The sequence below is a fragment of the Myotis daubentonii genome, chromosome 2 (genome assembly GCF_963259705.1).
Source record: "Myotis daubentonii chromosome 2, mMyoDau2.1, whole genome shotgun sequence".
In the NCBI taxonomy this organism is placed as follows: domain Eukaryota; kingdom Metazoa; phylum Chordata; class Mammalia; order Chiroptera; family Vespertilionidae; genus Myotis; species Myotis daubentonii.
Window position 1 is genome coordinate 125825371 of NC_081841.1, and position 25032 is coordinate 125850402.

Here is a 25032-nt window from a genome sequence, read left to right on the forward strand (position 1 = left end):
AATGGCTGGCGGCAGACCAAGTGTGTGCGCACACGTATGTGCATGCAGGAGGCAGGACGTTGAGTGAGAAGTTTGGGTAGATGGGACTCTTGCAGTCATCAGAATTAGAAATGATAAAACTGAACTAAAGCAACATCAATAGAGGTAGAGGGCACAAATGAGGCAGTGGCTGTGAGATATTTTGAAACAAGAATTGATGGTTTAGATATAAAGAGTTAAGTATTTCTGTGTTTCATCCTTCTACAGGCATACCTCGTTTCATTGCATGTCACTGTATTGAACTTTGCATATATTGGATTTTTTTAAACAAATCGAAGATAAGACTCTCCACTAGGAAAAATATTATGACATACTGAAGGCTCAGATGATGGTTACAACTTTTTAGCAATAATGTATTTTTAAATTAATGTATATACATTTTTTCAAAACAATGCTATTGCAAACTTAATAGACTACAGTATAGGGTAAGCATACTTTTTATATGCACTAGAAAACCACAAAATTCATGTGACTCACTTTATTGAATTATTTGCTTTATTGCAGTGGTCTGGAACCAAACCCACAATATCTCTGAGGTATGCCTGTATATAACTTCTTAAAATCATCTTAGTTTCTACAAATGTAAGTACTATGTCAGGTTCTTTATTTTTGTCTTGAGAGCATAAAGACCTCTTGAGTACACCAGGGTTACTTACTATACGGTGTAAATTCACAATTTTCCTCACGGTTCCCTTGGAGGTGATGGCCAAAGACATTAGTTTAGACAGACTCCAGCCATCCTAACACAATTCTCAGGAAATAAGGATGTGCTCTTAGAGACCCCATGCTTGGCTTATCACATTAACTCAAAGACCACTATCAGAAGCCACAACAAATCTGAATTTTACCAAATGAATCATCCTTGCATTCTTCAGTGCCACAACCTGAACCAAAAAAACTGGCAGAAACATACCAAGGCACTTAATCATGTCTCCAAGTGAAACCTTAACTACCAGCTTCAGTAAAAGGCTAGTTTTCCTCTCTTCTTTTTGCCGCCACTATGATGAAGCTTAGCAACTTCATCCAACCTTTCCACACCTCACTGTAACTACAACGGTTCTTGAACAAGTGTCCTCAGAGTGAACTCCCAAAAAGGGAAGACATTCATTTCCAGATCCTGAAAGTCTCCATTTTTCTCTTTATATTGTGGACATACTCCCAAGAAAAGTATTCACCTAGAATACATTGAAGAGAATGTGAAATTTGTCTAGATTGCCTTTTACTGAATGGTAATGGGTAACTCAGATATTTGCTAATGGATACAATGCACTGAATAGTGGCAAGATGAGTAATTTCTGAATTCAAAAGAAAACCATATACATATGCCAACAAATGAAAAGGTATGTATGGGAGCAACTGGCTCCTAATGTCAGAAAATCAATACTGAGACCCTGGTGGAGTAGCTCAGTTGGTTAGAGCATCCCAATGTGACAAGATTGAGGGTTCGATTCTCAGTCAGGACACTACAGGAATGCAGAAAACAACCAATGAATGCATAAACAAGCGGAACAATAAATTGGTGTCTCTCTCTCTCCTCTTCTCCCTCTAAAATCAATCAATTTTAAAAAAAAAGAAAAATATGCTGAGCTTTGAGAAGATATTATAAAGGTGGCAGTAAAATGACATTTAAGGTGATGCATTGGTAACCTTGAATCAAACAGAAGTAAATAAATAAAAAAATTAGTTGATCCTCAACTTGCCTTAATATAATTTATAAATTCCGAGTGGAGAACATCTGTTCCATGGGTAAATTGGTCTCTTTCTTCTCCAGAGTTGTCATTGTCACCAAGGGAAGGCTTTGATCGAAATTCCTGACGAAAGTCCCCTATTGGAAAAAAATATACAGACAGAAAGCATGATTTCACAAACTGATGAACAAAGTACAGATTACCCTGAAATGTATCATCTAATCATTTCAATTTTCTCTCTTACCTTTTAAGGAGGTATATGACTGACCCAAGTTTTCTCTTCCCTGAATGATGTAAGGAAAAGATAAAAGAAGAAAGAAGAGAAAGAAAAGGAAAAGAAACAGAAAGCCACAAACTAAACTTAAAAGTTAAAAGCTTCTATATGGCTTTGTTTCTTTTGAAAGAAAAGAGTATGATTAAAAATGGTGGAGGAGTAAGTGGATGCTGCATGAACACGCTCCCAGGACCAAACTGTATTTACAACTAAATTACAGAAAAACTTCCAGACTAATCAACGGAAGACTCACTGGAGAGAACCCTGATAACCAAGGATGGAAAGTGGAGGCTGCATAGAGACTGGTAGGAGGTTGGAGGCACAAGAAGGCTGGCCAGGCTCCCACAGGCAGCAGCTGAAGTTCCAGAGAGATATCTCAGCTGTGGGAGGTTCCCATTGAGAACCCTGGGGTCTAATCTCCAATCCGGGCTGCACCAGAACTGAGATAGCGGCCCACATAACATCTAATTGTGAAAAGCAGCAGGGTTGCTGTCTGCCAGGGAGAGATGGCTGGAAATGCAGGCACCCTCTTAAAGGACCAACACACAAAATTCCCTATGCAGCTACTCACCTTGTGCTCCAGCAGAGGGAGGGTGGAGTGGACTAGAGCTATGTGAGCAGAACCCATGTTTGGGGGCTCTGGGGTAAGAGCTCAGAAGACAGACACCCTGGTTTCCTATGCTGAGTCATTTCCTCACACTGTGGAGGTCATCTTTCTCACTCAGACAATTGCTATCTAGGCAGTTTTGCCTGCGCGCCGGGTGGGTGGGAGTTTTGCCTGCGCGCCGGGTGGGTGGGGTTGGGGGGGGGGGTTGACAGTTGACTCACCCTATTGGAAAAAAATCCTTTCCCCAAGTTGTGGAGTTTCTGAGGCCCATTAAGAGATTGAGAATAACAATTAGCCTCCAGGTAGAAGTAATTGCACCATCCAGTTGGGAAAAACTCTTGCCACAACTGTGGATGATTGCCTGAGGGCTATTCAAGACTAAATTAAATCAGACTGCAAGTAGAGGCGGTCTCTGGGGGCTTCGAGTCTTTGCCTGATCTCATTACACAAAAACAGTGTTTGACACTGTCCTGCACTAAAGAATGAGAGAGGCATAGAAGATCTACCTAATATATAGTCACAAAACCAAAGAGGCACCCAAAATGAGGAGACACAGAAACAACTCCCAAATGAAAGACAAAGAGAATTCTCCAGAAGAAGAGATAAATGAAATGGAGATAAGAAACTTATCTGAAAAAGGGTACAGAATAATGATGGTAAAGATGCTCAACAGCATGAGAAAAGATATAGTAACTATGAAAACAGAAATAAAGGATGACATAGCACAAATAAAGAACACATTGGAAGGAATACACAGCAGAATAGGGGAAGCTGAGGATTGGATCAGTGAATTAGAAGACAGGGTAGAAAAAAATCACTCAACAGAGAACCAAAAAGAAAAAACCATTTAAAAACAGAAGGCAGCTTAAGGAATCTGTGGGACAACATGAAACTTAAACAATATTCACATAGGGAATGGCATGAAGTATGAAAGGTAATGGAAAGCAAGGATCTGAAACCAAGATTACTATATCCAGCAAGGCTATCATTCAAAATAAACAGTGAAATAAAGAGCTTCCCGGACAAAAAAAAAAAAGCCTAAAGGAGTTTATCACCACCAAGCCAGCATTACAAGAAATGCTAAAGAAACTGCTGTAATGAGAAGAGAGAGAAAAACCTAGGCATACAGAATTAAAATGGCAATAAATAAGTACCTATCAATAATAACCTTAAATGTAAATGGATAAAATCTCCAATCAGAAGACATAGTATAACTGAATGGATATGAAAACATGACACAACTATATGCTGTCTACAAGAGACCCACTGCAGAAGAACAGACTCACATAGGATGAGAGTGAAGTGATGGAGAACAACATTTCCATGCAAATGGAAAAGAAAAAAAGCTGGGGTAGCAATATTCTTATCTGACAAAATAGACTTCAAAATAAAGGTCACCACAAGAGACAACAGAAATCATTACATAATACTAAAAGGATCAATCCAATAAGAGGATATAACCCTAGTAAACATAGATGCACCCAATATACGAACATCTAACTATACATAAAAAACCTCTAGAGGAGCTGAAACCGGTTTGGCTCAGTGGATAGAGCATCGGCCTGCAGACTGAAAGGTCCTAGGTTCGATTCCGGTCAAGGGCATGTACCTGGGTTGCAGACACATCCTCAGTAGGAGATGTGCAGGAGGTGGCTGATTGATGTTTCTCTCTCATTGATGTTTCTAACTCTCTATCTCTCTCCCTTCCTCTCTGTAAAAAATCAATAAAATATATTAAAACACACACACAAAACTTCTAGAGGATTTTAAGGGAGACATAAACAATAATATAATCATAGTAGAGGACTTTAATACCCCACTGACTTCAATGGATAGAACTTCTAGACAAAAAATTAACAAGGAAACAGTGACTCTGAAGGACATAATGGAACAGATGGATTTAATTGACATTTATAGAACATTTCACCCCAAAGCTGCAGAATATACATTCCTCTCAAATGTACATAGGTCATTCACAAAGATAGACCACATGTTAGGACACAAAAAAGTATATACAAGTTCAAGAAAATTGAAACCAAATCAAGCATCTTCTCAGATCACAGTGGGATGAAATTAGAAATCAACTACAGGAAAAACATCCCAAAACATTACAACACATGGAGGCTAAATAGCATGTCAAGAAAGAAATTAAAAAACAAATGAAAATGAACACACAACAAGCCAAAACCTCTGGGACACAACAAAAGCAGTCCTGAGAGTGAAGTTCATAGCACTATAGGCATACCTCAAAAAAAAAAAAAATCAGCAATAAACTATTTAACCCTACAACTTAAAGAACTAGAAAGAGAGCAACAACAACAAAAAAGCCCAGAGTAAGTAGAAGCAAGGAAATAATAAAGATTAGAGCAGAAATAAATGACATACAGACTAAAAATATATATGAAAAATCAATGAAACCAAGAGCTGGTTCTTTGAAAGGATAAACAAGATTGACAAACCATTAACCAGACTCATCAAGAAACAAAGACAGAAGTCCCAAATAAATGAAATCAGAAACACAAATGAAGAAGTAACCACTGACACCACAGAAATACAAAAGATTGTAAGAAAATACTATGAACAACTATATGCCAATAAGTTGGACAATGTGGATGAAATAGACAAATTCCTAGAAAAATACAATCTCCCAAAACTGAATCAGGAAGAATCCGAAAACCTAAATCAGCCAATAGCAATTGATGAAATAGAAGCAGTAATAAAAAAAACAAAAACCTCCCAGCAAACAAAAGCCCAGGTCTGCATGGTTTTACAGGGGAGTTTTACCAAACTTTCAAAGAAGGACTAACACCTATACTCCTCAAATTATTCCAAAATATCCAAGAGGAGGGAACACTTCCAAGCTCTTTTTATGAGGCCAGCATTATTCTAATTCCAAAACCACATAAAAACACTAAAAAGAAAGAGAATTATAAGCGAATATCCCTGATGAACATAGATGCTAATATTCTCAACAAAACATTAGCAAATTGGATCTGGCAATATGTTAAAGAGATCATACACCATGACCTAGTGGGATTTATTCAAGGAATGCAAAGCTGGTATAATATTTGCAAATCAATAAACGTGACACATCACATAAACAAACTGAAAGATAAAAATCACATGATCACATCAATAGATGCAGAAAAAGCATTCAACAAAATCCAACACCCTTTTTTTTATTGAAAACTCTCAGCAAAGTGGGAATTGAGGGAGCATATCTCAACATGATAAAAGCCATATATGACAAACCAACAGAGAACATACTCAATGGGCAAAAATTAAAACTATTTCCTCTAGAAATTGGAACAAAACAGGGATGTCGGCTTTCACCACTCTTATTCAACATAGTACTGGAACTACTAGCCACAGCAATCAGATAAGAAGAAGAAATAAAAGGCATCCAATTTGGAAAAGAAGAAGTAAAACTCTCATTATTTGCCGATGACATGATATCGTATATAGAAAACTCTAAAAACTCCACTAAGAAACTACTAGATTTAATAAGTGAATTTGTCAATGTAGCAGGATACAAAATCAACACCAAAAAATCAATGATTTTTTTATACACCAATGATGAATTCTCAGAAAGAGAACCTAAACAAACAATCCCATTTACCATTGCAACAAAAATATTAAGATACTTTGGAATAAATTTAAGCAAGGAGGTAAAGACTTGTACTTGGAAAACTACAGGACATTGAAAAAAAAAAGATAGAAGATATAAATAAGTGGAAGAATATACCATGTTCATGGAATGGTAGAATCAACATCATTACAATATCCATACTACCCAAGGCAATCTACAGATTGAATACAATCACTATTAAAACACCAACAGCATATTTCATAGATTTAGAACAAATATTCCAAAAATTAATATGGAACCAAAAAAGACCCCCAAAAGCCGTAGCAATCTTGAGAAAGACAAACAAAGTTGGAGGGATCACAATACCAGATTTCAATTTATATTACAGAGCCACCATAATCAAAACAGCCTGGTACTGGCACAAGAACAGGCATATTGATCAATGGAACAGAACAGAGACCCCAGAAATGGACCCAAGCCATTATGGTCAATTAATATTTGACAAAGGAGGCAAGAGCATACAATAGAATCAAGACAGTCTTTTCAATAAATGGTGTTGGGAAAATTGCAAAAAAGTGAAACTAGAGAGGAGAAACCAAGATGGTAGCATAGGTAAACACTGGAAATTGCTGCCTCCCACAACAAATTCAAAAATACAGCTAAAAGACAAAATGGACATCATCCAGAACCACAGGAAGGTTGGCTGAGTGGAAATTCTACAACTAGAAGGAAAGAGAAAAGAACACTGAGACTCAGAGGAGGCGCGGAAGTGCAGAGGTACGGAGGTGCATGCAGCAAGGGCTGGCAAATGAGGACATGGCTGTCTTTTTTAATCGGGAGGAAGTCACAAGTCCCCAACTGCTCTGAACTACAGTTCCGGGTGTCTCTGGGGACTCAGACTCATACAGGGAGAAACTGGACTGTCTGGCAGCGGGCAGAACTCGGGACTCGAGGGCAGCTTTCTCTCAAAGGTGCTTGCAGCAATTACCGGGACACTGAGACCCAGGGCCCCTTAGGGCAGAGCTGAGGATCAGCCATAGCTGCTTGCTCAACCCTGTTGATTCCCTGAGACCCGCGCCCCACCCAAGCTGCGGCAGATGATTTTGCATATGAATGCCCTGGCCCTTTGCAATCTGAAAATTACCTAACAAACTGCAGCTGGGCCAGACAGACCCAGAACTTCCAAGAGAAGGTCCAAGGCATCACAGCAGCTTGCATTGCTTCACAGCTGGGCCTCATTTGGGTACCTCCAAACCCAAACAAGGAAGGGGAATCTGCAAATCTCTTCGTAGCTCCTGCTGGGTAGCCTCAGGCAGAGGCTAAATTAGCTCCTCCTTTGATCCAAGAGCCAGTGTACCCAGTGGTCAGAGTGGGACCATCCAATAAGGGAAACACTCAGGGGACAGACTCAGTGAGCACCAAAGCCCCACTGAAGCAAGTCTTGCCCCAGAAGTGTGTCTCCAGCACAGAAGCTCTCCCACTGTAGACACAGCTGATTCTCACAGCCAATTGGCCTGGAGGTCAATTCCTCCCAGTGATACCTACAACAATCAAGGCTTAACTACAACAAGACTGTGCACAAAGCCCACAGAGGGGTGCACCAAGAGTGTCCACTTCAGGTAATTGGGGAGGCTGAGCCACTGGGCCCTATAGGACACCTAGCACAGAGAGCCACTCTGCCAACACAGGAAAGCAGCCAAAATGTGAAGACAAAGAAACAGGTCACAAATGACAGAAATGGAGGAAAGCAGACTACTGGATATAGAGTTCAAAACCAAACTTATAAGCTTTCTCAAGAATTTTCTAGAAACCGCCAATAAATTTAGTAAGACCCTCAAGAAATCTAGTGAGACCCTCGAGGTTATAAAAAAGGACCAACTAGAAATTAAGCATATACTGACTGAAATAAAGGATATTATGCAGAGTTCCAACAGCAGACTAGAGGGTCGCAAGAATCAAAGATTTGAAATACGAAGAAGCAAAAAACACCCAACCAGAAAAGCAAAATGAAAAAAGAATCCAAAAATACAAAGATAGTGTAAGGATCCTCTGGGACAGCTTCAAGCGTACCAACATCAGAATTATAGGGGTACCAGAAGAAGAGAGAAAGCAAGATATTGAAAACCTATTTAAAGAAATAATGACAGAAAACTTCCCCTACCTGGTGAAAGAAATAGACTTACAAGTCCAGGAAGCGCAGAGAACCCCAAACAAAAGGAATCCAAAGAGGACCACACCAAGACACGTCATCATTAAAATGCCAAGAGCAAAAGACAAAGAGAGAATCTTAAAAGCAGCAAGAGAAAGACAGTCAGTTACCTACAAGGGAGTACCCATACGACTGTGAGCTGATTTCTCAACAGAAACCATGCAGGCCAGAAGGGAGTGGCAAGAAATATTCAAAGTGATGAATGCCAAGAACCTACAACCAAGATTACTTTATCCAGCAAAGCAATCATTCAGAATTGAAGGTCAGATAAAGAGCTTCACAGATAAGAAAAAGCTAAAGCAGTTCATCACCACTAAACCAGTATTATATGAAATGCTGAAAGGTATCCTTTAAGAAGAGGAAGAAGAAGAAGAAGGTAAAGATACAAATTATGAACAACAAATACACATCTATCAACAAGTGAATCTAAAAATCAAGTGAATAAATAAATCTGATGAACAGAATGAACTGTTGATTATAATAGAATCAGGGGCATAGAAAGGGAGTGGACTGAGTATTCTTGGGGGGAAAGGGGTGAGGGGGGTGCGGGAAGAGACTGGACAAAAATCGTACACCTATGGATGAGGACAGCTGGGGGGGGGGTGAGGGCAGGGGGCGGGACTGGGTGGAGTGGAGCTATGGGGGGGGGGGAGAGGAACAACTGTAATAATCTGAACAATAAAGATTTAATTTAAAAAAAAGTGAAACTAGACCACCAACTTACACCATACATAAGAATATACTCAAAATAAATAAAAGACTTAAATGTAAGTGGTGAAACCATAAAAGTGCTAGAAGAAATCATAGGCAGCAAAATCTCAGACATCTCTCATCGTAATATGTTTATGGATTTATGTCCTGGGGCAAAGGAAACTAAGGAGAAAATAAACAAATGGGCCTACATCAAAATAAAAAGCTTCTGCTCAGCAAAATATATCATCAACAAAACGAAAAGGGAGCACACTGTATGGGAGAACATATTTGGCAATGATACATCTGATAAAGGGTTAATATCCAAAATATATAAGGAAGTCATACAACTTAGCAAAAGGAAGACAAATAATTCAATTAAAAAATGGCCAAAGACCTGAATAGACACTTCTCCAAAGTGGACATACAGATGGCCAAGAGTCATGAAAACATGCTCAAAGTCATTGATCATCAAAGAGATGCAAATTAAAACAATAATGAGGTATCACTTCACACCTGTCAGAATGGCTACCATCGACAAATCAACTAATGACAAGTGCTGGCGAGGATGTGGAGAAAAGGGAACCCTTGTACATTGCTGGTAAGAATGCAGACTAATGCAGCCATTATGGAAAACAGTATGTACCTTCCGCAAAAAATTAAACATGAAACTGCCATTTGACCCAGTGATCCCACTTCTAAGAATATATCCTAAGAAACCTGAAACATCAATCAGAAAGAATGCATGCACTCCTATGTTCATAGCAGCAAAATTTATATAACTAAGATCTGGAAACAGCCCAAGTGCCCATCAGTAGATGAGTGGATAAAAAAGCTGTGTTACATTTATACCATGGAATTCTATGCAGCAGTAAAAAGAAGAATCTCTTACCCTTTGAGATAGCATGGAGGGACCTGGAGGGTATCATGCTAAGCGAAATAAGTCAGTCAGAGAAAGACAAGTATTACATGATCTAACTCATGTGAGGGATACATGACACAACATAAACTGATGAATGGAGTGGATCCAGAGACATGGAAGCATGGAACAGAGTGTGGATTCTGGGCAGGAAGGCAGGGCATGTGGTTGCATGGGGGGTAATCAACCAAAGACCTTGTATGCGTATATGCATAACCCATGGACATAGACAATAAGGTTGTGAAGGCCTGGGACAGCGGTGGGTTAGAGGGAGTAAATGGGGGGTGGGATTTGTAATATTTTCAACATAATGATTTATTTTTTTAAAATCAAATTCCGTCTTAGGCTTTTAAAAAAATCATATATGAGTATTTATTCTAATAATGCTGGCAGTGTGGGAGAGCAGCAGGTCATCCACAAAAATCTGCTCTGCTCACATCTTACGTTTTTCTTTTTTCTATTTTTTTAAATAGATTTTTATTGATTTCAGAGAGGAAGGGAGAGGGAGAGAGAGACAGAAACATCAATGATGAGGAGAATTATTGATTGGCTGCCTCTTGCATGCCCCTCATTGGGGATCGAGGCCCCAACCCTGGGCATGTGCTGACTGGGATTCGAACCCTGACTACCTAGTTCATAGGTTGACGCTCAACCACCAAGCCACGCTGGCCAGGCATGTCTTATGTTTTTAAGGAACAAAGAAAAGAAAGTATAAGAGAGCTTTTGTGTTCTAAGTCATGTGTGATGAGTAAATATTTCAAATTCAAAATTCATCAAATACTTAATGAGCAACTACTAAATGTCAGGTATGCTAAACATTGTAGGAATTTAAAAGCTAGTCAAACCTGACTCATGGTCCTTAAGTAGCAAACAATCTCAAGGAAGAGTGTGGGAATAAACTAAAACAAGAACCTAACGTCCTAACAACAAAATATATGACTATGGCAAGGGCCACATAGGGAGGAAAGCACTCTCAGAGCACATCTAGCTAGGCTGTGTTCCACTCTGCAATCCAGAGGGTGAAGGGGAGGTAAAAGGAGCACCAATGTTTTCTCTCTGATCTGAAGACTAAAAAGGACCAGGTAGGACCACCATGAAGGACTCTTGGCCAGCAGAATACTCACTTCTACAACAGATGGGAAAAACTCACTGCCAATAAATTATATATATATTTTTAAATTTGCCTGAAACACTATCTGCTATACTGCATAATGTAATAAAACTTATCTAAATCAATGAAGTGGCAGTTATATTTTTGCATAAAGTTTACAGTTATAGTTTTGGACAATATATGGTTCCAATCATTATCTCAGATCAATAAATGCTAAACTTAAGTCCTCACTTAAAAACCTAAATGTAAAAAGTGAAAGCAAACATTAAAGTTTGAGTAAGTTTAAATGGCTCACCCGTCACTAAAGAAAGCATATTCAAACTATTAAGTAAATAATCTGCATATTAATTTAATTCTATACTAGTCATACATCATGAAATAGTCTCTGTCACAAATTAGTAAACACTAAATTTTAGTATTTTCTTTAAAAATCACTGAATAAACAGGAGCAGCCTAAATACTGCTATAATCAAACGAGGGCTTCATGAGTGGGGCTTTCTGGGGTCCTGGTAAAGTCCTATTTCTTGAACTGGGAGCTGGTAATATGGTTCACTGTGTGAAACACACCAGTAAAATATGAAATATATTACTAGCATTTTGAAAGTATGCAGGACATCATTTGATATTATCAAAGAACCATAGAATTTTAAAGCTATAGTAGCAGTTAAAGATTACCTAATCTAATCATCTAATCACTTACAGGTGAGAGAATTAAGGTCCATTAACTTGTCCAAAGTCAAGCTGGGGGATACAACTCAACTACATCTCCAACCCTCACGTGTAGTTAGCTGTAGCCACACAACCAAGACTAGGGTATAAGTGCTGGATGCTCCCACTAGGCCCAGTCCATAAAAACTTCCTATGAGCAAATCTCCATGTGCTCCCCCTTCTGTTTTGAAACAGAAGGATTCAGAAACTTTGGAAGTCTTATGTTAAAGAGAGTGAAATCTCAGCATGAAAGAAGCTTGGGTCCTTGAATCACCACTTGGAGGGCAGTTGCCTGTCAATCACAACTCCTATTTGAACTTAATTTGGATTGTGTTAAACCAATGAGATTTGAGGATTTTATGTATTACAATAGAGTTATCCTAAGTAATATATCTACATTTATTTTCTTTCAAATAATGAATTTAAAGAATCCATATGAATCTTCAGAATGAGAACAGCTTCACCATTTACTAGCTGCATGACCACTGGCACATTACTTAAACTCTCAGCCTCAGTTTCCTCTATGAAATTGAGATAATTAGGAGTATCCACTTTAGAGTTTTGAAGTTTCAATGAGATCATCTTCACAGATTAGCACAGTACCTGGTGCATAGGAAATGTGCAATAAAAGTTAACTATTATTATTGCCATGTGTGTGCATATTGTAAACACAGCATTTTAAACTTAAACAAACAAGCACTTTCTCCCCGTCTTTCATTCTCAGACCTTTTATGGGACTAAGGTGATGGCATGAGTCCTCCTTGATGATCTGTTCTTCTTCCATGATATTTGACATTGGAACATTAAGGCTAACAGTGTCTTCATCAGAAGGCTAGAAAGAAACAAGGCACTGCTTCATTCAAGGAGAAGTGTTATCATGTAGATTAAGAGAATGCTATATGGTTAAAAAAAACAAGAGTGTTTTTAATATTGAGTAAAAGACACCAGATACAGTTTAAAAACAGGCAAAACTAATCCATGGTATTGAAGTCGGGATAGTGGCTGCTGTTGGGTGAGTGGGTGGGCACATGAGTGGGGCTTTCGGGGGTCCTGGTAAAGTCCCGTTTCTTGAACTGGGAGCTGGTAATATGGTTCACTGTGTCAAATTTATTGAGCTAACACTCATATACTTCACTGTACAAGTTTTGAGCTGAAATTTGACCAGGTGCCTGGCGATATTTGCTAACCTAAGAGCCATAGTCCGGGTACTAAGAAGGACTGTGCAACACCTGACAGAACAAAGGAATACTTGCAAATATGTCACCACAGGAGTCCTACATCGAATCAACCATTTTAACAGTGACATTACTGTGAATTCTGACAACACTAATTTACCAAAACTCCATTAAGATTTCATGTGGCTCGTCACAGAAAGCAGACAGTCAACCTCTGTGACAATATCTCATTTATTTACAGTGCACTTTACATGCTTTATAAATTAAGTTTCAGTTTATTTCCCTGTTTTAGGATGAGGCTGCTACATTAAACATATAAAAGTGCTAAATGATTTTGTGCAATTTTTGGAGTAATACTGCAATTTGGTAATTGGAGTAAGTTTTCTGTGGGAGTATTGTTTCTGATACTAGTTGATGAAGTTTACTCAGAAAATGTCTGATTCTACTACAAATAAAATATGGAGCCTCATTTATCTTCCTACTAGAGGCCCGGTCCCTCAGCCCAGCCTGCACCCTCTCCAATCTGGGACCCCTTGGGAGATGTCTGACTGCCGGTTTAGGCCCTATCCCAGGAGGAATAGGGTCTAAACCAGCAGTAGGACATCCCTCTCACAATCTGGGACTGCTGACTCCTAACCACTCGCCTGCCTGATTGCCCCTAACTGCTTCTGCCTACTAGCCTGATACCCGCCTAACTGCTCCCCTGCAGGCCTGATTGATGCCTGTTCCCCTGATGGCCCAATTGCCCCCAACTACCCTCCCCTGCCAGCCTGATGGCCCCCAATTGTCCTCCCTTGCCAGCCCAATGGCCCCCAACTGCCCTCCCCTGTGGGCCCGATTGCCCCCAACTGCCCTCCCCTGCCAGCCTGGTTGCCCACAACTGCTCTCCCCTGCAGGCCTGATCGCCCCCAACTGCCCTCCACTGCTGGCCCGTTCACCCACAACTGCCCTCCTCTGCCGGCCATTTTCTGATGGCCACCTTGTGATGACATGGGGCAGCCATCTTGTGATGATGTGGGGGTGGCCATCTTGTGATGACATGAGGGTGTTGCACGAGGGCGTGAGGGCCACCTAGGCTTTTGTTAGTATAGATGTCTCTACCTCAGTGTTATTACTTAGTGAAGTTTTCCAAATCACAAGGACCAGGAACCTCACTTCAGCTGATTTTGGCTTGCTCCTAAATTTCTGAGGCTATGACTTTCAGAGTACAATGTTCATTTACTTTTGGACATGTACACAAATTGTGTAGAAACAAGCAGAAAATAAATGTGCATTTCCTTCATTAAACTGACGTTCAATGAGATCCCAATTTTTTGGCTTGTTTATCTTGAGAAAAATGTGTTTTTAACTTTTTACTGACAAATGCTAAAGCAATCAGATAATGGCAATAGCAATAAAGGGAACCAGGTGTGATCCTTGAACCCCACAATGAGATATAAATGGGGAGCAAGATCACCTGACCATATATGGTAACATATTGCCAAACAAAGTGAAAACAGAAGACTACAATGGTTAATTCAGAACTTTTATCATTCTAAAAAACAAAATTTTGTTGGAGGTATCCTCAGGTAATGAGGCTACCGTGTGAGAATTGTGCTTCTTATTCTATTGAATATAATCTTCTTTATAATCCTTCTTCCTTCCACCCTCCTCCCATCGAAAAACTCAGCAAAATTCCAAAGATATACATCTAGTTAAAAAGGAGAGAATAAACTCTTGACTTCCTCTTTTAGAATGATATTACTATCCTACTTATAGTAAGTGAGAACAGAAGGATAATGAAGTTCTTTGTGCAATGTTTCATTAATGAACTTAATTATCCTTAGAAGGCAGGTAAGGATAAAGCAGAGTCTATTTTAATTTATTAGAAATAAGCTTAGGGTGAGTAATTTCTATAACAATGGGGCATTTCAGGAGACGTAGGAATTTTAATAAAGCTAAAGGGGTTGAATTAAACACAACTTATAAAGCAATGTGTTGAGTATTTTCTCCCCCAGGGAACCATAGTAAACTATTAACGTAGCTCCATGACAGTCATTTTTCTTTTATTAACATAGCCTTTTTTCTGCCTCCTAATTCTTCTTCCTTTTGAAATATTCTAAGTATCCTAGTTTTTTAAAAACACTGCTTTATAAAGCATTTTTAAAAATAAATTAAAATACCTTAGCTATACATTACACTCAAAGGTCTGACAAGAACAGGAAATGGGCATTTTTCCTAGAGTCACACCACATATAATAAAAACAGGTTCCTTAGATGGGGTAATTGCCTATTAACTATATCTTCAAAGAGGATTATAATGTCTCAAACTCTACAACCACAGAAACTCAGTAAATTCCCTCACCAAGGGAAGATCTGATGCTACATCATGCTTACTCCACCTAGCCCTTCTACCTCCCCAGGTCAATAAGCCCCATTGAATGGTATGCTAGTGAAAGATTTGGGGAAATCCAACAGACTATGAATGAGATAATAATTGTGCTAAATAAGCTATTTTACCACCACTTGAGGAAGCTCTAGTGTTAGAGACCTCTTTAGTTTACAAATAATTAAACTTTGTACCCAATGATCTAAAAGGAGTTCCAGGAAACAAATACTACTATAAAAGCTATGGCTATTCATAAAAGCATTTTCTTGGGATAAACTGCTAAAATGCAATGTACATTTGATTCCTGAACATTTGTGCATGCATATAACAATGTTTTCCTAAATTGCTCTGTCATTTAAAAACAATAATTTATCAAAAATGCCTCATGGATACTTGCACATTACTTAGTCATTTCATAATATTTATTAAGCATTCAAGAAAATGTGTGTGGGGGGAGGGGAAGGAGATAGGAATCCTACTCCTGAGACATTTGCAAAATATTAAAGATTTAGAAATAGCTAATATTTATATAATACTTGGAGGATTTCAAATTGCTTTCACAAACATTATCACATATTCCTATGCAGAGGGTTAATGCCTTTTTACCAGAAAGGAGTTCAATAAGTGTAGCAGATCTATCTAGAAGCAGGGAAAGAAAAAAAAAATCAGGAACAGATCATGAAATTTACCTCTGTGGCCGATAATCGCTTATCTCCATTATCACTTCCAACGCCTGAATCAGAATCCTTCTTGCTGAGATAGATGCCATCAATATTGAATTCATATAAAAAAATTAAAATCACAAAGTTCACAAGATACATCAATTTATATTCAAATAATGAGTTTGCTATACAAATCATTATTACAAGGCAGCACAAATCAGTTCCGTATTGAAGGATGTTAAGACAAGGGCCTAATGAAAACCAGATACTTATACTGTCTAAATGGAGCACAAAATAAATTCTTTGTGTTCAGGGTTTCATGGATTTACACTTTAATCAAGTAATTTTTTTTGAAACAGTTAACAATTTTCTTATTTTACTGATTCTAGCATATATAAAAAAAGAAGAAAAAAACCCTAATTGCTTTTACATCTTATGTTTTGAAATGTTGGTAATCTTGAATAATTCTGTAAACTTTAATCCAGTGACTAAATTTGATTCCTTAAAAAATAAGGAATACATATTTTAAGCAGTATATAAAGGTTCCACTAGGGTAGTCTGAGATTTTAAGTCCCTAGTTCTCTTTTTTAATAAAAAGTTAAGGAAAGATTCCTGCAGTGAAGACTTCTCAAAAACAACCTGTGTTTTATAAGTGTTCAGTGTGAGAATTTCATTCTCCAAAAATTCAAGGCCTGATTTATGCCAACAAAAGGCCAAGGACATGTGAAAGGATTCTAACACTTCCATTCTAAACAGGAAATGGCAAACTATGCATTCTGCATTCTAAAAAGACAAATAAGAAAAATAAAACCTGCAGTTTTTCTTAACAATGTTCCAGAGGCATATTAAAAAATAATCATTTAAAAAAGGCTTAATATTGTTGTTTTAATTGATAAGCAAAAGATACTTATGTTTATTTATTTTAATATGTTTTGATTGATTTTTAAAGAGAGAGGAAGGGAGAGAGAGATAACATCCATATAAGAGAGAAGCATTGATCAGTTGCCTCCTGCACAGGGGTCCAACCCACAATTTGGGCTTGTGTCCTGATGGGGAATCGAACTGGTGATCTTTTAGTTCACAGGACATCACTCAACCAACTGAGCCACACCGGCCGGGACCCTATGTTTATATTATAGACTAGTGACCCTGCATGTGAAATCTCGTGAGACCCAGACCCAGGGGAAATCGAGTGAGGCCCGAGACCCCAGACCTCACAGCACCGTGGGACACCCAGAGTCAAGTTCCCGCCCACCCATGCGCTCAGTGTCCTGGTGACCTGTCTTTGATCATAATGGTGTTAGGGCCACTGGGTTTTTATAATATAGATCATATATCATATATCATGTACCATACACACACACACACACACACACACACACACACACGTGTGCACATACACACAGCACTCAAGAAGGACTGATTTTTGATTAGGAGAGAGCATACAAGACTTGAGAAATGCCAAAATGTTATCAATAACATCAATTTTCTCTTTCCTATTCCAAAAGTTTCTGAAACTCTAAGTTATAAATCTGCATTGGTTGAGTGAAGCAAAAAAATTTTGTTTAATTTAGTTACCTGGAATACTTGGCCTTAGAAAAATTCTAAAAGGGGCTTTGAGCCAGGGCAGTCACACTCACCTGTCTTCCACATGCTGGTGTAATTGTGGCCTCTCCATCGTGTGCAGATAAAGAGAGTCAGTTGCTTTAATCTGACAGGCTTGTATGCTCAGATACTTGAATATGTGCACTTTTCCCTTTGTGCAAATCTATGGAAAAATTAATAATACTTACCTATTTTTAATGGCAAAACAAAGTATAAACACTAGATATCTGACTCTGTATATTATAATTTTTGCCTTTTCATTCTAAGAAACACTTCAACAATGCACACCAAATTTGACCTCTACAAAACATATAAAAATTTAGGCAGTAATTTTCTCCAAATTCCACTTTGAATAGAAAATCATACTCAAGCAATGTACAGTCTTTTTTTAAACTAAAATGCAAAATCCTAACAGAAATGTGTTTAAGAATAAATACATGAAAAATATAGAAGTCAGCTAACTGACCTGAAAAAATTTCAATTCTGGAAGCATATATATTTCATTTTTTTTCTCACAGCTTAATATTTGAACTTGAATCTTGTCTCTAAATAACCAATAATTATATTTCAAAATACTTAAGCTCCATTTTCCAGCTAACGTTAAAATAAGGACAATATTAATTTTTTACTCCATGAAAAAGTTTCAAATATATGTACAAATAATAAAATAATCAAACATAATTCTGGATTGCGGCAATCAGAATAGTGAGCCCAATGCTGGCAAATGGACTTGGCGTAAAGACAACTTATTGTAGTCAGATGCGCCCAAGGTTTCATATTTTTAGAGACTGCAACTGCTTATGATCATGTCTAATGCAACATTAAATCAGCAGAATATTAACAAACTGGCTCTGGCAAGAGTTGCCTGAGCACATTGATAGCATATCCCACATATCTTTGCCAGACCCCTCACCTGTGCTGGAGGAGACTGCAAAGGGTTATTTTCAAGTAGTAATACTTGCAGCTGCTTCATCTCTCTAAAACAAATGGGAATCACGAGCACTTTATTGCAGGAAAAGTCAAACTTTACCAAGGGAAGATCTACTAGTTCTAAAGGAACAGAAAAAAGAGAAAAAAGAAGAAAAAGAAAAAAACAAAACTCAGAAAAGCAACAAGATTAAATGGCCAAACATTCAGAAATTTATTTTGTGCTTATCAGTAGAAATGTCATTTAGCACAATCAAAAGCAAGTTGTTCATTAGGAATATATAATATTTGCATAGATATAATATTTTAGCAAAAGGGAGGGGAAACCTTTCATTGGGAGTCCAATACATTTGAATTATTGTTAGTTCTGAGAAGAGCTGAAAATACGTGATATTTATAATATTTATGTTTAAAATGCTTTTATCCTCCCAGCAAAACAATCACATAAGTCACACCACACAGAATATGTTTTAACTTCAAAATGTTTTCAAGCAGTACTATGCTAGGCAGTTAGACATGAGCAGAGCAGGAATGATGGGCCAGGTAGAGAAGGTCACCAGTGTGCAAAGCCTCCCCCCACCACCCCCATGCTTAGCAATGGACAATTGTAGGGTGGGACCTTGCCCCCAGGTGACCTTTCCTCCCTTAGCATAGGACTTGTCATGTGGTTTAGAAACCCTGACCTTCCCTCCCTAGAGATAACATCTAGATTTCAGTTGCATTTCAGCTCCAGGCCCAGATAAGTAACAAAACTAGACAAGCAACCCGTGGCAGACCTCAGGACCAGCTGAGTTGGATAATGACCCCCCAGGCCACCAATCAATCAGTGGAAATCCTAACCCTTAAAGGACACACCTGGAAAGCTGCTGAATATCCTATTGAGATCATCCCCTGGGACATCACCTAAAAATCTCCACCCTTAAATCCCTTAGCATGGAGAACCTAAGGGTTGCTCTTCCTCCTGGGAGCATGCCTGCACCTTTCCCCTTCCTCTCCCTTTACCCCTCCCCACAGACATATTACCTTTCTCACTTTTAAACTCCAAGGCCCTCCCTTTACCTCCATAACTAGTTTCATTATCCCATTTCTTCTACAAATTACTTCTTCTACCTCTGTGATTTTCTAAATAAATATTCTCTTGTAGTTTGAGTCTTGACTTTGAATTCTTTCTTAGCCAGAATGCAAGTACCAAGGTTGCTGAATCCAGGTCCGGTCTGAACCCACATGGTGCCATTCTGGACACTGCCAGCAGTACTTGATAACATATGAATAATATGCTAAATATAAAATATTCTTATCCGTTTAATGTATCAAGGCTGGCATGACCTCAGAACTAGTTACAAGAAATATGTTCATTTTTTTTAACTCCACTTTAAAAAATAAATGCTATCTAATTCAGAATTTGCAATGAACCCTATAATCCTGATTAGATAGGGCTTTATTCTGCTTTAAAAAAAAAAAAAAAAAGGCCTGGTGCACGAAATTTGTGCACTGGAGGAGGAGGGGGGGTGGTCCCTCAGCCCAGCCTGCCCCCTCTCACAGTCTGGGAGCCCTCAGGGGATGTCCTATTGATGACTTCGGCCCCATGGGGAGTGGACCGGACCTAAGCCGAAGTTTGGCCACGGAGGCTTGAAGCAGGCGCCCTGTGTGTGTGTGTGTGTGTGTGTGTGTGTGTGTGTGTGTCTGCTGGGAGCCTGCCCCCAGCTGCATCTCGGAGGCTCGGAGCAGGCACCCCTCTGTGTTGACCTCTCAGGCTCAGTGAGAGCTGGGCCCCTCCTCGTGAGCTGGTCATGACTGTGACGGAGTCTTGACCTCATTTGCATATTACTTCCTTTTTTTAATACATATATAGATATAGATACAAATATAAGATATTTCTATTGATTTCAGAAAGGAAGGGAGAAGAGAGACAGAAACATCAGTGATGAAAGAGAATCACTTATCAGCTGCTTTGTGCACACCCCCAACTGGGGACTGAGCCTGCAACTGGGAATCAAACCTCAACCTCCTGGTTTATAGGTCAATGCTCAACCACTGAGCCATGATGGCCAGGCTTTATTCTGCTTTTAAAAAGTCTTCTGTAGCTCCACAAACAAGACAGAACATTATATTTAGTTTAAAATACCCACCCAGTAGCACAGTAAACACTCAGTAATTTCAAGCATTCCAACCGACACTGGCAGCTGCAAGAAACAAGTCAAATATATTCCATACAACAATGAGGCTGAGCCAGGCCAAACATGTAGGTGGCATGGGACAAACCACTAGGATCTCTGCGTCAGAGGCTCCGGAGGGTTCATTTCAAACAGCCTTGCCACATTTGTTATGGAACCTGGTAAGGGTTGAAACATGGTACTTTCAAATACTCAAGGATTCCAAAGAGGAGGATGGGCAGAAACTATAAATAGAAGAGGAACCAAAGGCAGTGCCCTGGAGTAAGAATTAACACTATTCCTCCTCCCCACCTAGATTGCCCCAGGGTTTTCACTTCTCTAAGCTATACTAACTTTCAAGTTCCACCAAGAGCCACTAGCAACCAGTATCTCTTCTCCAGAATACTACTCCCTCTGGGTTGAAAAGAACTTTCCTTCTTTCATGCCTTAGTGACGACCTTGTATTAACGAAAGGAGTCATGGGACTGCAATGCTAAAAATAAGGCAGAAGAACATGGAACTCAGCAGGTCCCAAACTCAGGTCCAAGATGGGCAGCTGGGTTAGAGAACTCAGGAAGTGTACTCTTTAAATTGCCTTGAATTCACTGTTCAAACCCAGCTCTCCCCGGGCCAATAGCAGGATAAATTATTTGCCTCAGCACACACAGTGCTGGTGATTGCCTTGAGGAAAGGGCTTTGAGCAGAAGGAGGTGGAGAAGAGAGGGAGGAACAGTTTGGAATCCAGAAAGTCAAAAGGAAAAAAAGGGGAAAGTAAGCTCCTTTTTCACTTCATTTTTTTCTAAAACATTAAGAATTAGGGGGGTTATTTATAAAAAGAGTACAGTATCTGCTTGCTGTAACCTCTAGTAATATTAATCCTCCTCTGTGATGATTAACTTTACTCATGAAACTTAGGTTAACAAAAGAGTGGCAATTTTTTTTTTAAAGAATAGTTTATTGATTTTTTTAGAGAGAGAGGAAGGAGGAGGGAGAAAGAGAGAAAACATAGGCCCTCCTACCAGAATCGAGCCCACAACCTGGGCATGTGCCCTGACTGGGAATCGAACTGGCAACCTCCTGGTGCAAAGGAGGACACTCAACCAACAAAGCCACACCGGCCAGGGCAACAGTGGCAAATTTAAATTCGACTTGGGATCTTCAGGAATTATTTGCCACTTAAAAGGAAGACTTTTTAAAGCAAAACCGAGGGCTGAATTCCTGGAAGACATAGCAGGAGGGAAGGGAAGGCCACTTACAAGTAAATAAAGCAGGAATAGCAATGACCATCTTAGTTTAGGAAAACTAGAACCTGACAGTTTTGTAATAAGAAATTGGAGGAGAAATGACAATTCCAGCCCAGGAAAGGTCAAAACAAACAGCAGAAAAAGAGAGTGGGGGCGGGGGGTGTAAAGGAATCTCACTTTTCTGTCTGTTTTAAAGAGGGACAATGAGCCCGGTTGGGATGCTCAGTGGTTGAGCATCAACCTATGAGCCAAGAGGTCACCGGGTTCCATTCCTGGTCAGGGTGTTCAGGAGGCAACTGATTGCTGTTTTTCTCTCTCTATTCCTTTCCTTCCCCCTCTCTCTAAAATTAATACAAACATTTTTTAATTTTTTTTTTTTAAAGAGGGACAAAAGCCCTAGCCAGCTTGGCTCAGGGGATAGAGTGTCAGCCTGTGGACAAAAGGGTCCTGAGTTCAATTCTGGCCAAGTGCACATACCTCGGTTGAGGGCTCCTCCCTGGCCTGGGCCCTGGTCAGGGTGCATGCAGGAGGCAACCAATCAATGTGTTTCTCTCACATTGATGTTTCTGTCTTTCCCTCTCTCTTCTACTCTCTCTAAAATCAATGGGAAAATATCCTCAAGTAAAGATAAAAAAAAAAAAAAAAGGTAAAAAAAACAGGGCCAATGAATGGTTACTTTAATCCTCTGTGTGTTCTGGCCCTACGAAGAATAAAACATAGTCTCCTCTTTGCAGCCGTGACATAAAACTGTTACGGATAATTAGGCCACAAACATTCCCCTCCTCAAACTGAAAGCATATGAGGAGGGATTCTCAAGAAGGAAAAACAAGTAAGTAAATATGGAAGGTCTTTAAGTTCCCTGCCTGAAAGCATTATCAATGCTCTTTTGTTAACAGAGTTCTCCAGAGTGAAGCAAAAAGAAACTTGATATTTGGAGAGAAAAAAATTTTAATGCTTTTCCGGTACACTGATGTTTTAGCTTTGAGTGGATTTTAAAATATTGAACCTGAGTAAACATAATTATGGAAAGTATAGAAATTTGTAACTGATCTTTTTAGGGAAAGGAATGCTTTTAAGGTAAGACAGTAAGTAGTGGTGAAAGAAATAAAAATCTTAATTTTGTAGATGCACTTTCCACACATTTCTATACTATTACAAGGCAACAGTAAAAAAAATTAACTTTTCCTTTTGAAAAGTATAATTAAATGATTTGTGATGATTTCTCAGTGATTCACATGAGAGCTTATATATGCTTATAAATTATACTCATGGCCCAGTGCACGAAATTCGTGCACAAGTCGGGGGGGGGGGGGTTGTATCCCTCAGCACAGCCTGCACCCTCTACAATCTGGGACCCCTCGAAGGATGTCCATCTTCCAGTTTACAGGGATCAGGCCTAAACTGGCAGTCGGACATCCCTCTCGCAATCTGGGACTGCTGACCCTTAACCTCTTGCCTGCCTGCCTGCCTGATTGCCCCAAACCACACTGCCTGCCGGCCTGCTCGCCCCCAACTGTCCCCCCTGCTGGCCTGCTCACCCCCACTTTTCCTCCCCACTGGCCTACTCATCCCCAACTGCCCACCCCCACTGGCCTTATCACCCCCAATAGCCCCCCCCACACCAGCCTGATCATCCACAACTGCCCTCCCCTCTTGGCTTCTAAGCACCTCTACCTCAGCCCCCTCACCATGGCTTTGTCCAGAAGAACATCCGGAGGGTCTCCCAGTCTAATTAGCATATTACCCTTTTATTAGTATAGAGGCTGGTGCACGGGTGGGAGCTGGCTGGTTTGCCCTGAAGGGTGCCCCTAATCGGGTTGGGGGTTCCCTTGGGGCAAGGGGCCTGTGGTGGTTTGCAGGCCAGCCACACCCCCATGGGGTGAGGGTCCCCACTGGGGTGGCATGGCCAGCTTGCGTGAGGTGCTGAAGGCTGTTTTCAGGCTGGCCATACCCCTTTCAGGGTGGGGGTCCCCGCTAGGGTGCCTGGCCAGCCTAGATGAGAGGATGATGGCTGTTTGTAGGCTGGCCACAGCCCCTTCAGGGTGGGGGTCCCCACTGGGGTGCCTGGCCAGCCTGGATGAGGGGCTGATGGCTGTTTGCAGGCTGGCCAAGCCACCCAGTGAGGGCCCTCACCCCATGGGTGTGTGGCCAGCCTGGGTGAGGGGCTGAGGGCCAGTTTTCAGGCTGGCTATGCCCTCCTGGGGACTCAGGCCTCCAGCCCCTCCTTGAGCAGAGGCCAGGGCTGGCGGGAAGCTTGGCTTCCTCCGTCGCCGGGAGCAACCCAAGCCTCCTTCTCGCTCCAGCTCCTGGTGGCCGCCATCTTCAGTTGTCTTCAGTCTTCGGTCTGCCTGCATATGCAAATTAACCACCATCTTTGTTGAGTTAATTTGCATACTCATCTGATTGGCTGGTGGGCATAGTGGAATGACACCAATTTGCATGTTTCTCTTTTATTAGTGTAGATGCTTATAAATTATAAGTAAGAGTTTTCTCTTTGTACTTGCTCAAAGGAAGAAAAACAATTTCAAACATTAAAAAATGGGATTGCAGTGACAAAATGAACCATCTATATTTTTATAGCAAGTCATCTCAGGTAACCAATCTTTATGCTGAAATACTTTCTAATTCTACTTCTTTAAAATGCTATGAAATATGAAAAAGGTGAAGATGGCAGACACTTAAACCTTCCATTTATAAAGTGTATTACATTTCATAAATTTCTTTCTCTTTTATGAGTGCCATATTCTTGCCTCGAATAACGAAGCATTTCAAGTCAAAGATCAAGAAGCAGAAACAGAATAGTAAAAATCAAGCAGCTTTCAAACAGCAGCATTAGTGTCAGATTAACCAAATGCTGTTTCCAAATACATATGTTTGTGCTCTGAGGCATATTTTTTAGCATATGTTTGAAATCAGGTAAGCCTAGTGTCCTTAAATGCAAAGGCTGGAAATCAGTGTTCTTTGAAAACCAGAGAATGTTTTGGAGGAAGCATTGTGTTCTACTGCTCACCTCATTCCTGATTCAGATCCAAATAAGAATCCCCAAAATATGAAATTCTGATCT

At 39.8% G+C, this 25032-nt stretch overlaps 1 protein-coding gene across 4 annotated transcripts in view; it reads right to left on the reverse strand.

Moving 5' to 3' along the window:
- Positions 1-25032, reverse strand: part of LRCH1 (leucine rich repeats and calponin homology domain containing 1) — a 257491-nt gene that overhangs the window by 55851 nt on the left and 176608 nt on the right. For all 4 annotated transcript variants that reach the window (XM_059684471.1, XM_059684473.1, XM_059684470.1 and 1 more), the window contains exons 5-9: positions 18558-18694; positions 17680-17807; positions 16067-16130; positions 12561-12666; positions 1740-1864 (exon numbers count right to left, since the gene is read on the reverse strand). In XM_059684471.1, the coding sequence (XP_059540454.1) occupies positions 1740-1864; positions 12561-12666; positions 16067-16130; positions 17680-17807; positions 18558-18694 (560 nt within the window). The remainder of the gene's footprint in view (positions 1-1739; positions 1865-12560; positions 12667-16066; positions 16131-17679; positions 17808-18557; positions 18695-25032) is intronic.